At 31.9% G+C, this 14,837-nt stretch overlaps 1 protein-coding gene across 5 annotated transcripts in view; it reads left to right on the top strand.

Annotated features, from left to right (window-relative positions):
• Positions 1 to 272: 272 nt before the first annotated feature.
• Positions 273 to 14,837, top strand: part of LOC148873526 (phosphoinositide phosphatase SAC6-like) — a 66,540-nt gene continuing 51,975 nt past the window's right edge. Inside the window, exons 1-6 of one of the 5 annotated variants that reach the window (XM_088968034.1) lie at positions 283 to 352; positions 2,254 to 2,294; positions 3,708 to 3,872; positions 4,000 to 4,083; positions 10,370 to 10,497; positions 10,583 to 10,674. In XM_088968034.1, the coding sequence (XP_088824160.1) occupies positions 345 to 352; positions 2,254 to 2,294; positions 3,708 to 3,872; positions 4,000 to 4,083; positions 10,370 to 10,497; positions 10,583 to 10,674 (518 nt within the window). In that variant the 5' untranslated portion in view covers positions 283 to 344. Of the gene's footprint in view, positions 353 to 572; positions 686 to 2,253; positions 2,295 to 3,707; positions 3,873 to 3,999; positions 4,084 to 10,369; positions 10,498 to 10,582; positions 10,675 to 14,837 lie in introns of those variants that run through there. The other 4 variants (XM_088967803.1, XM_088967865.1, XM_088967987.1 and 1 more) reach the window with 4 other exon arrangements.

A 14,837-nucleotide genomic window follows, 5' to 3' on the forward strand; every position in this document is an offset into this window, starting at 1 on the left:
GAGTTTAATTTTGTTTTTTTTTTCTTTGAAAGGAGTAAGTTAAAAAAAAAATTTAACACATTGTTTCATTCATTTCCATCACACTTGCATATTCCGTAGTCTTAGGGTGATGCATTATAACATTTTTACTTATATGGTATACGTAGTGAAATCATCTTTTTAGTAAATTTGAATGTGACCAATGAAATAGGAATTCTAGTTTTAGATCCAACATTCTCGATTAACATTTATTGTACCAACTCTATTTACATTGCATTAACACCAACAAAATAGTTCCTTATTTGGCTTTGCTTTCTCATTCATAATTAAAGACATCTCATAAAGGTGATGTTGTTTTAACATCTATGTGGAGGTATTTTTTTTAGTTTCTTTTTGCTAATCTAATTCGATTAAAGGTGTTTATTAATTGAAATGTTCTATTATAATTACAGTTTCTTTTTTGCTTCTGTGTTTTTTATTTCATAATTAAAGACATCTCAAAAAGGTGATATTGTTTTCACATATTTGTGGATGTATTGTTTTTTTATTTTTTCAGTTCCTTTTTTTTCTGATCTAATTCGATTAAAGGTATTTATTCATTGAAATGTTTTATTGTCATTACAGTTTTTTTTTTTTTGCTTCTGTGTTTTCTTCAATAATTAAAGACGTCGCAAGAAAGTGATATTGCTTTCACGTCTTCGTGGAGGTATTTCTCGATTGTCTTTTTCAGTTTTTTGTTAATGTCATTCGATTTAAGGTAATTATTAATTGGGATGTTTTATAGTCATTTGATTCATTGTTGCCCTATATAGAGGTAGAGTAAAAGTTTTTTTCTTGATTTTCTTTTTGTTTAGATAATTAGGATGAAAATATAATTTCATAGTTCAAGTTGCACTTTTAAATGCATTACAATCAATTGTATGGACCCTTAGTTTTGAAGAAATAATCATTTTCATTTTTATGATTATTTGTTAGAATTCTCCTTTGAAGAAACTCTTTTTTCTTACTTTTACTTTAAATTTGTAATATAAATTGCCGAGGGTCAGATTTCTTAGCCCTAAAGTACAATTGGGGTAGGAGCTAACTCAGAATTAATGCCAATTGATGTATATAGTGGAGGTATTTGACATTTTGAATGTTTGTAACCCTGTAATGGAATTCAGAAATCTGCAATGAACCTGTCCATACTTTACCGTTTAAATTATTCTGCCTTATTTGAAGAAACTTTGAACAAATTCTATGGCATGTTCTATTATTTATTGAGTGATGTTATTTGAGTTATATACTTCCATTATCTTTTTTAATAAAGTAGATTACACGCATTTTTTACTTCACGTATATATAATTTTTTTTAATTTTTACACTAATATCTTTAATATAAATTTAACTATTGATTTGTTGCATTTTCAATACATTTTATAGGATATAAATAAGTAATATCTGTTTGATTGTAAAACCAAAATTTGGAATAGCAACAGAATGTAATGGTACATTTTGATAATCGTCCACTATTTTCTTTAATTTTGTTGTAAATTTAAAAAATTATTTTCTCTTTAATTCGATTTCATGATGATTTTTGTCAGTATTGTTTTTTAATCGAGTAATACTATCTTTAATTTTGTTAATTTTACTATTAATTATTTTGTATCCTTTTTTAAACCTTTGAAATTTTATGTTATACGTATTTTTAAGGTTTATAAATCTAAAATATTCTCTTTTACTTTCTTCATAGTTTTAAGTTTATTTTTCAAAATTTCACAATTTTACATTTTTTTGGAATATTTTGATTTTGTTGTGTTGCATTAAAATGTTTAATTGAATATAAATATTTCAATTAAAATTTTAGGATATATTGAAATAATGTATGTTTTATCTAATACATTTTGATTATTAGTGTATTTTTGAATTATTGAACTGAAAGAATCGTGCTTTCTTGCATTGAATGAATGAAGCTTTTAAATTTATTTTTGTTTTATGTTTATTTTAAATGAGCAAATGAAAAAAATAGTTAATTTAATTTCATCAATTTCTATCAAATTTATACACTCTATATATAATCTTAAGGTGACATGTTACAATATGATTGTTTATATAGCCCTTGGTGACATCATTTTTATAATTAATTATAATGTGACTAATGGAACATCAATTCTACTTTTAGGTCAAACATCATTAATTTAAACTCTTATTGTATTGACTCTACTTACAGTATCTCAATACTAATAAATTGTTGCATTTTCTTATTTCCATTTGCTTTTTTTATTATAATCAAAGACGTTTCGAGAAGGTTCTATCGTCTACACGTCTTCTAGGAGGTATATTTCAATTATTTTCTTCAATTTCTATTCTCTTGACTTTTTTTTATTAAAATTAATTATTAAATGATTTATTTTATAATCATTTGTTAATTATTTCCTTGGAGGCAGATTAGTAATCTATTTGTTTTTTTTTTTCTACTTTAATTATGATGAAAACTAGAATTTCATAGTTTAAGTCACGGTTCGTTCAAGTGTAATGCAATTATTGTTATATGGATCCATTGTTTTTGAAGGAATACTCATTTTTATTTTGATTGTATTTGGCATGGTTTCCTTTGAATGAATTCCTTTTTGTAGTTTGCATTTTAAATGTGTTATGTAAATTAGGAACCAAATTATTTAGCCTAATTTTAGGAACTTTTAAAATAATTATATGACATCTTTGATTATATTTTGCGTAGTCATTTAGAGTATGAGTTTCCATTAATTTTGTAATTAGAGCATCTTCTATGATTTTTTTTTTTAATTTTCTGTTTATGCATTTTTTTATATTTATACATTATTATTTTTAGTGTAAATTAAACTGTGTTTGATGTTTTTTCTTATCTTTTATAGTATAGATTAAGATATACATGTTTATTTGTGACTCCAAAATCTTGAGTAGCTAAAGAATGTAATACTACTCAATTATATATATGCTCTATTTCCATATGTTTTATTACAAGTTTAGAAAGTAATTTTTTATTTAATTTAATTCTATGGTTTTTATTAGTATTGCATATTTAGTAGGAAAGTACTATATTTAATTTAGTTAAATTTACTATTAATGATTTTGTTTCTTTTAACAAACTTTTAACATTTAAGTTATACATGTCATTAAGGTTTTAGAATCCACTAATTTATTTCTCTCTCTATTATTTTAAGCTTTTCTATGTTTTCATAATTTTGTAAAATTTTAAAATATTTTGGTTTCTGTAAGCTATATTGAAAATTTTAATTTTATATATTACCTAAATTTATTTGGTTAAAATTTTGAGATAATTTTAAGTAAATTTTATTAGGATAAATGTTTTTTCTAGATGTTAAAGTATTTCAATGATTTCAATTTTTAAAACCTTGTACCTACTAGTTTTTATGAGGCATTCACTTTTTAACATATTAAAACAACTTTTATGGTGTATGTTTATTTTCTCTCCTAAATTAAGTTTCTTTGAATGACTAGTCTTTTTTTCTCTATTTTTCCTGCTTAAGGTCTAGTGGTATTTAATTTTATTTCTTCTATGAAGGAATATTATTTCTTTTCTAATTCCTATTATTTTCATTCATGTCTTATGCATATTATGCCTTCTCATGCTTTGATAGTTTTCTCATTTATAAATTTGGTTTCATTATTTAGAAATAAGGCATTTCAATATTATTGTTTATATTTTTTATTAGTGGTTGTTTAATTAAATCTATTGTTGTTCTTAGTGGATAAGATTCCTACTACAATGGAGAAAACAGATTCATCACAAAAGCTTTATACACAAATGCGACTATGGGAGTTTCCAGATCAATATGTTGTTGAGCCAATCGATAGGCCTACTGGTTCTATTTTGACAATAACCCGTGCGAATGGATCATTAAATCTGACTGGTTGGCTACTTTTTCTTGTTCATTATTGTTATTATTATTATATAATTTTTATAACTATTGTCTACTTTACAATTTATTTGGTTAAATGTAAAATGATTTACTATTATACTTTATATCTTGTACGTAGATGAGTTTCCACATTGCAAACCTGTTCGTTCTCCAAAAATTCGAACAATTTTTGGAGTAGTAGGGACATTGAAGCTCTTGACAAGTAAGCTTTCTTTTGATGAATCCATAAGTCTTATATACCTATGATATGAGATCATAAACTTTACTATATAATGTTGAAGTTTATTGATGCCTACTTGTTTAGTCTTATGCATACTGATGCACACATTAAAGATGCACCCATAGAAACTTTTTATCTACTAAATGCATATATACTTGCATTAATATGATGTTTTAAGCTTCTCTTATTAAAATGCAAATGGTCAGATTTACATAAAATAAGCATAGGCGTTTTGAGAATATAGGAAAAGAGAGAGAAGAGAAGGATATAAAATGGTTCCTTTTTGTATAATTACTTTTACACGTTAAATAGTAGGGGTTGCATTATTTCTTCCTTTTTCTTTTTGTTACTCTTTCTTTGGAATATTTTATTAGTATAAATTATACCATTCTTTAGTTGTTAATAATATTTTGACATGAAACTCTTCTATTAAATTATATTATAATATTGTATTTGGAATATTTAAAGTAAAAAATTTAAAATGTTATTTTCTTTTAGATATAATGAATTTTCATGTATTGGAATGAAAATCGGTGTCATATAGTATAGATACTACTATTTTAAGCTATATGCATGCTGTTTGGTATAGAAAACAAGGGATATTAACATAGAATTTAATTTTCTCATAGACAAATTCTACTGCCTAGGCTACGATGAGAAAAAAAAAACATACAAGCCAATAAATGGGATCTTTCTTATAAGATGAGCCCCTAAGGTTAGCATGGGTTTTCATGTGTTTGGGGGTTAAATCTAAGTGGATCTAACACATTGTCCAAAAATCAAACCACCTTGAGTCTTATGCCTTACCTCTTCAAGATCTAATTGCTTATTTGATATTCTAATGGTCTATCAATCAATATTCCCGTTTAAATTCCACCATGATTGCTTTACCAAACATGTAAAAACAACACTGTAATCAAAATATTTGATATAAAGAACATTAATTAAATTCTCAATTTTGTTATCTAATAAAAGTTAAGAAGAGTGATCTAAAAAATAAATGCACCTTACTAAGTACCCAACTAAAAATTCAAATTGTAAAATATAGACCCTTAATGTAGTCCTATAAAATACTAAATTGAGACTAAAAAAAAGTAGTCCTTAATTTTCTATTCACCCTAGAATATGAAAAAATAACAAAAAGGAAAATAAATAATGAAAAAAAACTTGATGATCTCCCAATCACTATTGTAAAACTCCAGATTAAAACCATCATATCTATGAGTCATTGAAAATGCAGACCATTGGGATATTACTCTCTTCTTCTTGAGCTTGTTGCCCCCACTTTATCTCTTCTTTGTATGCTAAACTATCAAAAAGCTTTTTGGATTTGACCCCTCTTTTGCATCTCCTCCAAAGTGATATTACTCTCTTCTTCTTTTTCATCAATATTTTGAATGGCTCTTAAATAATCCTCTTTTTGTTCAGTAAGAGGAGAGAGAGAGAGAGAGTGGAGGATTTCTGGGCCTTAATTTTCTTTTTTAGGAGTTATAGTTTTTTTTTTGCAAAGATACGGAAGCTGCTCTCTTGCACTATATAGCTGAGCCACTAGTTTTTAATATTGTCCATCTTCTTCCAGCCAAATATTTTTCAAATCGAAAAGGTCCTAGGGCTTTGAGAAACCAACCTCTTGACAATAGAATTGGAGAGTGATCTGATAGAGGTCTAGGAAGGGCCTCTTGATGAGAATCAAGAAAGTGGTCTTTTGGTGACTCTACAAAAATAAGAAACCGATCAAGTTGAACAAGGATCGGATTTTCATGGTTACTTGACTAAGTATACTATGCAAATTTCATAGGATGGTTAAGCAAGTCATGCCTATTGATGAAAGAGGCCAAAGGCATGCATACCTGAAATCAACTTTGTTCCTCCTATTTTATTGGAAGCAAATCTAATCATATTGAAGCCTCCCATCATAGCTAGGATAAAATCCATCATAGTCTAACTCAATCTAGAATATTTTCAAGTCTGTGATTAGGGGGTTCTACATCATAGGCCAAATCGTAAAAGGGTTCTATGTTGAATTTTGGTTCTTTTGAAGCAAGGAACTCTACAAATTAGTCATAACAATAGCATTGCACAAAATGCATTTTTTTTTAAAGAAGAATTTATTAATAATTAAAAGGAGGGGGACATGAAACCTAATCATCAAAACAAAACTATGTGTCGAAGCTCAATAGAAAAGAAAACAAACTAAGAAACAAAAGAACAAGAGTAATTTAAGAATAACAAGGGTCATAGCCTTTGTTTGGTACAGAGGTTCTACAGACATTTTGTGAATGAGACATCTCCTAGATCTTCTTAGATTTAAAATTCTTTTTCTTCCTCTTTCTTTCCACTATCACCAAATCTTGATTTGAGTCATGTGTCTCCTTAGGTATGGTGGTTTCAATTGTGTTTCACCCATAGGATCAACTTTAATCGCAGGAGTAGCCATATGAACAAAGGTCATTATGCATATATCATTAGGAACATCCTTGTCTCTATAATGACAAGATCTATGAAAAAGGAAGTTCACATTGTCATGGATTCCAATCTCTTGATCGCCATGACTCCATTGGTTTACCCTTCGCCAAGGAAAATATGACCTACCATCATTCTTCATTGTTTGCTTGTTCCATTCTCATCGTTTTAATTATCTTCTTCCACCAAACCTTCCTATTCCTTTCTTGTGATCTAATCCGCATTTTGTTGAGCACATTTTATTGATTCCATTTTACACTGTTTCAGGACTTGTGTAGGAGCACCATGATTTGCACCATTGGTCATAGGGTCATTTTCCTAAACACCTAACATGTCCCCAAGAGTAGTAGGCTGTTCATTAGGAATAGGATCCTAATTAGGACCGTAGGCTGCTCCACACTCAATGCACCTTGAGAAAAATCCGAGTTACCATCAGCACTTAGCAAATTACACAACTCTAGAGACAAGTTAACAACTAGAGGGATTTCCTTCCCTGTTCTTTGATACATATATTTCATCTTAGGGTTTAGTTTGCCTGTAGTATTCTTAATCACATGAGCAAGTATAGCGGGGTTTTGTTGTTGTGCATTCACCTGTTCAGCCACAACCCTAGTTTCTTTGATGGTCTCCTTCCCCTTATTCTCCTTCTTTGCCTTAACTTGACAATCAGCCTCCTCGTGCCCATGCTTGAAATAGCAAGAGCAATGTTGTAGAAGATTTTCATAGGTAATCTTATGCCAAAAACCATCTCTTCCCATTCCAATCCACACCCCGAAAGGTTTATTTTTCATCAAATAAGCCTTTTCGTTCACATAAGCCCCTTGGTCATAATATCAACCTTTAGCACCCTACACATCACTTGCGCAATTAACATGTCATTGTAAAGGTTAAGGAGCTCGGATTCATCCTTAAAATGTAAAAGAACATGAAATTGATTCAAGGTAGTCACCACTATACCTTTCTTTATGGTAAAAGTATTGACCAAAAACTCTCTAACATTAGCAAATGGCAATCGTCCAAAAGAACACTTACCAACAAGTGCAAAATAGAATGGAACAGTAGAAAGATTGATTTTGGCCTTTGAAAAGAAAACTCCTCCCTTCATTGACAGCAGTGTTGTCTCACTCATTAAGGCATTGTATTTTCCATAGTTTTCCATTCATCAACAAGATTTTCTGTAGTAAAGACCTTTACTAAACATTGAATGCCTAATTATAGAGACCTAGAAGTGGAAGGTTACCCTAAAGTGGTGATCAGATGGCTCTAAAATATGGAAATGATGCCTTGACATTATATATATAAACATCATGAGAGAGATTATTCTATTATGTAGTAGGAACATAACTATATATTAGAATCGAGAGTTTTTTTTTTTTTTTTTAAATCTATATGTAAAAGGTAAGGTGACTGCTATCCAACCCTTAGGGTTTGGCAAAATTTTTCAACAATTTTATTAAATAGGAGATTTATGAAGTATACAATATCCTCATAGAGATGCAGAGTCTCATCTCAATTCTTTGATTTTCGTTGTCTTACGACTACGGCCAGAATTTTTGACGTCTCCCCACCCTTTGATTTGCTAATGCGTTATCTATGCTATTAGCTCTCCATATTCATCTCTTTTTCTCCTTCACTACTTATATTAATGCTATAATTTCATCTATGGACGATACTTGGCAAAATATCCCCATTTGTTAGGTGGCGATGTGAAACCTTTGGAAATCCTTTTTATATAAATATCTTCGATCTTTTTCTGATATGTTAGTGATATTTCAGATTTAATTGGTAGATTAGATATTTTTGAAGTTTAAAATTTTAGAATATTATTGAAAATTTTTCAATATTTCATTAAAATCATCATAGTTTTATAAAAATATTTTCCTAATTAAGAGAACTAATAGAGAATTGGTAATTGGATAATTGTCGTACTACTTTGATATGATTCACTTACGAAGTCATTGTTTTTTAAAACAAAAAGAAAATTGCATACAATTATATAAAAGAGCATTCTCAATCTGATCAGAACATATAGTAACAATAAAGCCAAAAGTTAAAATGGCAAGTAATTGACATATATAAAGAAGAGAAGATGACTAAATACCAAAATGGAGTTAAAGAGAGGGACCGGATCCAATAGGCACAACATAAGAAGCACACTCAATGAGCATTTTGTAAATATTCTGACAACTGTTAAAAGTTGCCTTTAATCTTTCTCAAGGGTAGGTTGGGGGTATTTCAAGGGACAATGTCAAAAAATTTTGAAAGTGCTCATTTAATGTGCTTACAATGATGTGAGTATTTGATCTGGACTCTTAGGGAGAAACACATTAGTTATAGTTTCTTAAATTTTTATTTGATTTATACTATTATTTGCTATAGTTTTTTGAGCCTAAATTTGCAATTATATTTATTCTAATGATCTTTTGAAGGTGTATTAACTAATTCCATGTTTATAGAAAATTTTCCTAATTGTTTTAATTCTCCAACTTTATGGCAAAATATTTATTGATATTGAGATTAATAAACCGTGGTTTTAATTAAATAATCCACTTTAGCAATAGTGCATTCAATTAATGCCTGTTGGCTCCATTCCTTTTCCTTGAAAATTCTGGCATTCTCCACATAATTCCAGCATTCTTTTCTTCCCATATTATCCAAATAATTGCTGCTAGGTATTTTCTCCACATAATCCTTCCTCTCTTATTTGGTTATTACACTTGTTCATAGGCTAAGTAGCCTAATGGGTTGGCTTGGCTGATCCTCTATTTCTCAGGCTTGGACATGATTTTAGGCCAGTGGATTCAGGTATGGGGTACTCTAAGGTCTGAAGTTGGCTGGTTCATTGAATGCAAGAAATGCGGTAATAGAAGGGTTAATTCATAGGTTGTACCGTTGTAGTGGGGTGGATACAAAGTAGAAGTCAAGGGTCGTGATACCATTGGCACACCATAAGAGAACCAATCGTATGATTTTGGACTGGGAGCTGTTTGTAGTTGGGTTCCAATTAGGGGTGTCAATTGGACTGGATTTGGTCCAAACCAATCCAGTCCAATGTGAGTCCATTACAAATGGACCAGGTCCAATTCAATCTAATGAATCTTTTGGACCATTTTGGACCGATCCAATTTAATGTATAGATCCTCTAGTCTGTTCAAATTCATTTTAGTATATATTGGTTTTAATCCAAATCTGGTCCATTAACACATATATTCTTATCTTATATTAATGGACCAGATATTACTTAATCCAACTCAGGCCAATCTAATATAAATTTATTACAAACTGATCAGGTTCAATCCAATCTAATAAGTAATTTGAAATGGATTGATTCAATCCAATATGTCTTATTGATCCGTCCAATTAATCCAAATTGATTTTGACTGAACGGGGTCAATAAAAAACCAGTCCATTAAAAAATAGTTTGGGAGACAAATTGGCCAAACAAGCGGACGCGGTGTAATTAGAGGGAACAATTATCTGCGGGGTAATAGCATTTTGATAGCACAACTAGCTTGTAGTTGGGTTAAGCACATAGTGGTTATCCATGAAGTAACATAGATGCAGAAATCAATATAATGAATTTCATATCATCAGTTTATTTGGTGGAATTGATCATCCTGCTCATTTACAATGTTCACATTCTACAAAAACATGTATGAGTACAAATTTCTGAGCTTTCATTAAAGTGCAATTTTTACGTGTCTTCTATTCTGGAATGGCATTCGTCATGTTCTTTTTTGAAACCAAGAATGGCATTTCTCATGTTACTTTGACCTTATTCCGTTTTTTTTGATGTATTTTGTAGGGTCATATATCTTAGTGATAACGGAGCGTGAATGTGTTGGCTCTTACTTAGGGCACCCAATCTTTAAAGTTAAATCCTTGAAGATTTTACCATGTGATGGTTCTCTACATAGTTCCCCTACGGAACAGGTGCCAAATTTGTATTTTGTCTTTCTTGGTCGATTTTATGATAGGTTGGTCATGTTTAAACTGTCATTTGCACCACCTTTGACAGAAAAAGATGGAAACCGAATTTTCTGTGCTCCTAAATGCTGCAGAGAGGATGCATGGTCTGTACTTCTCCTATGACATCAATTTAACACTAAGGTGCATGATTAAACCCAGATCTATTTGATGTACTGTATTCTGTAGTCTGTGCTGATAGATGACATGGGGATGAGTATTCAAAACACAAAAGAAAAGAGCTTCTACCATCTCCTATCTTCTTTGTGCTTGTTGATTATCAGTTTGATTATTTGGTTATATTATGCTTGTAATGCTCAAGCAATTGAAACTATTAACCCTTTGATTACTTTTGAACTGCCCCCCATTGCTATTTTTTGATAAGTAATGGTTAATTGTATTGAAACATGAAAGATGAAAACAGAAGGAAAATACAAGAAATTCACATCTCCTTTGGATCTTCTGCTGCATCTTGGTGTTTTTTATCAATAAGATAAACTAGAAGTTAGAAGTAGCACTTATTTATCTCAAAACCTAGGTGCCAAATCAAGGATGAAAGCCTGAGAACAGCCCCCCACTTCAAGCTTGGTTTTCAGCCATTCCTGATTAGATTATTCATTGCATAGGTCCCGCCTGTGGTATGAAACAGAGATGGCTGACTCCCTGTTTGTGCATTTCCCTTTTTAAGTCAACAAATATGGGTTCATTCCCATTTCTGCTTTGATTTGAGTAGGGTTTTCCCAAAAATAACTTTGGAGTAGCTGGCACATAGGTGGGTAAAACAAGAAAGGTAAACTGATGGTACTGTGGTACATGATTCTGGCTGTTATTTTTTTTGGACAGTTTGGATGGAAACAAACAAATGATTTTTTTTTAATGCTCTCAGATGAAATCCGAAGTAACACGGTTGCTAAGATCTTTTCTTGGGCTTTAGTTAGCAAAGAATATTATAACGTTCCCAGCCTTGCTTCTATAGCCTCCAATCTCTTATTCCACTATAACTAGCATACTATTTGTTAGATTTTTTTAGTTTTACAGCATTTCAATTGAAAGTGGTTTTTCCCTATACCTTATGTTAGGAAAAAAAGGATCAGCCTGGGGTTTCTTGCAATACCCATTTGAGACCTTCTGATATTATTGTTCTCTTTCCTTTTATCTCATAAATCTCTTTGATCTTGTTTCCAATTGTAAGTTCTCTTTCTCAGTTTTCCAATAGGTCATGTTGATCTTGTTATTGTTATTAATTCTTGTCAGGGTAGCTAGTTGTTGATGTATATGGGCTGCAAATACTTACTCGGGGGCTTCTCCTTATTTCTTTTGTTTTTGATCATAGTAAATACTTATGCACCTTACCTATAAAGATATGAAGATTAAAAAAACTAATAAAGGAAGATGTAAAAAAAAAGACTAATATTTTAAAATGTAAGAACACAACAATTGAGAGAAAAAGCAAGTTGCACTACACAGTGATGAACAATTGCATATGAAACTTAAACCCACTAGCAGAGAGAAAGCCTACTATAGAAACTTCTCCCTTGGAATGGGAGTTGTCCAAATTGTTATTCCTATTTTTGCTGCTTATGGTTGCAAGTGTCAAGTGCCCCATGCCATATTTAGAAATTCCAAGGTTTTCGTTATGTTCTGCTTTCATGAGAATCATTTCTAGAAACTTCATTAGATATCATTAACAGACAGGTCACAACTAATGGTCTAGAAAAGGCTTATGACAACGAGGATTGGAGGTGTCTTTGGATAATTTTGGAGTTAAACGGTTTTGGTGAAAGGTGGATTATGTGAATGAAGGGATGTTTGCAAATGACTTGGTTCTTTGTCTTATAAATGGTCTAGAAAAGGTTTCTAGAAACCTCATTAGATAATATTAATAGTCAGGTCACAACTAATGGTCTAGGAAAGGCTTTAGGACAGAGTGGATTGGATGTATCTTTGGATAATTTTGAAGTTAAAAGGTTTTGGTGAAAGGTGTATTATGTGAGTGAAGGGATGTGTGCAAATGGCTTGGTTCTTTGTTTGGCAGGGATGCCCCCTATCCCCTCTTCTTCACTTTGATGACAAATATTCTTGATTTTTCCTCAATAAAGCAATCTCTTTGCACCTCATCAAAGGTTTTTTAGTGGGTAGGGAATAAAATATCCTTGTATATGCAGATGACACTATCTTCTTTCTTGAAGATGGAGTGGATTACCTTCTTAACTTGAAAAAGATGATGAAATGCTTTGAGGTAGTGACGGTGCTGAGAACCAACCTAGGGAAAAGTAGTATAATTGGGATTAACATCTCCCATCAGCAATTAAATACCTTCATGGATGCCTTGGATTGCAGAATTAAGAGTTGTCCGATCAAATACCTTGGGCTTCCATTGGGTGAAAATCCAAATTCTATAGGCTTTTGGGATCTAGTGTTGGAAAAGTGCAAAAGAAGGTTGGAAACTTGGAAAAAAAAATTATATCTCCTAAGGCGGTAGGCTTACTTTAATTAAGGTGACTCTTTCCAGTCTTCCCACCTTTTTTCTCTCCTTATTTAAAGTGCTTGCGAAGGTGAGGAATCAGATTGAGAATCTTCAATGAGACTTTCTTTGGGACGGGGGAGGTGAGAAAAGAGATTATGTAGTAAGGTAGAATGCGGTTTGCAAGCCTAAGGCAGAAGGAGGTCTAGGTTTGGGGCATATATCAAAGAAGAATGTTTCTCTTCTTGGTAAACGGCTCTGGAGGTTTCAGAGGAACCTAAATCTCTTTGGGACTTAGTCATCTGTAGAAAGTATGGAAGGAGTGACTTTGGTAGGAGCAGCACCCAATCCGCTAGTAGATTCTCTGCTGCCAACCTTTGGAAAGATATTGTCCAAATCTCCTCTTCTTTCCTTCCTTTCATTAGGTTCTGTTTAGGGTATGGTCTCCATATTAGATTCTGGACTGATTTGTGGTTGGGATCACTGCCATTTTGTCAGTCCTTTCCTAACTTGTTTTAGTTAGTCCATGATAAATATGCCCTTGTTGCCTCTACCCTTGTTTTTGATAATCCTGGCTTATCCTTTAATTTCAATTTCTGAAGAGGGCTCAACGATCAGGAATTATCCCAGGTTTCCTTGCTTCTCCTGCTCCTCTTTGATTTCTATCTTTCTCCTTCCAAACCTGACCAGTTAGTTTGGTCCCTTAGCCCAATGGAAGTTTTGCTTCCAAGTCTTTCTTCCATAGGCTGGTTGCTGGATTCTCGTCTTCCTCCTTAGACAGGAAGATATGGCTTACTTCAATTCCCCCAAGTATCTGATTTTTCATTTGGGAGGCTGCTTATGGATGAATAAATACTGATGACAACTTGCAAAAGAAGAGGACAAGGCAGGTTTACTTTTCCCCACATATTTGTTTCCTGTATTTTCAAGATAGGGAATACATTGGACATTTACTTATTAGCTTCATGGTGGCCCGTATTATATGGCAATTATTTCTCAACCTGATCTATGAAGGCAGTTTCCAGTGGGTTCCTCCCAATTTTTTTTTTTTTTTTTTTTTTTTTTTTTTTGTGATTTCATTGCTTAGTGGAAAGGAAGTAAGCTAGGGAAGAGAGGTAAGAGCTACTAGAGAGCCTTAATTCATGTATCTTGTGGAGTATCTGGGAAGAATGAAACAAAAGACTTTTTAGAACAGGTTTAGCTCCTTGCAAGGTTTGAAGAGGCATATCTTGTCACAAGTCAATTCTTGGATGATGATTAATAAGTATTTCTTGGGAATTAACTATGGTGATGTTGATAAGGATCTCCTAGAGATTTTTCAGTCCTCCCGTTTTGGTCTTCATGTTAATATTTCCCTTCTTCCAAGGCCTCGATTTGCTATCATCCTTTGTTTTGATGGTAGTTTCAGGGGGTTTCTGGAGAGTCACATGGTTTCTGGGATTGGTGGAGTCATTCTAATGGAGAAGGGAAATATTATATGGGCTTTTTGTGGCCCTTGTTCCACTAAGGATGCATCTGAAGCTAAAGTCCAGGGCCTGTTGGACAGGCTTAATCTCTTCAGCTTGAATCTGTCCTTATTGAAGGTGAATCTAGTATTTAATGGCTGGGCTAAGAAGTCGAACTCTGGACCTTGGAGATTTGCACACCTTCTGCCTGAAATCTTCAATATTTCTTCCTCTCTCAATTGCAGCTATAGATGGATTCCAAGATATCTTAATCATATTGTTGATTTCTTAGCTAGGTCTGGTATGGGAAGGGATATTTTATACAGTACTAATTCTTTACTTGTTTCTTCGGTGGGCTTTTGATAATTTTGTTTAAGCCCTTGTTTGTACATCCTTCC

This window comes from Nelumbo lutea, chromosome 1 (assembly GCF_056320005.1).
Source record: "Nelumbo lutea isolate HS-2025 chromosome 1, American lotus-T2T, whole genome shotgun sequence".
NCBI lineage: Eukaryota > Viridiplantae > Streptophyta > Magnoliopsida > Proteales > Nelumbonaceae > Nelumbo > Nelumbo lutea.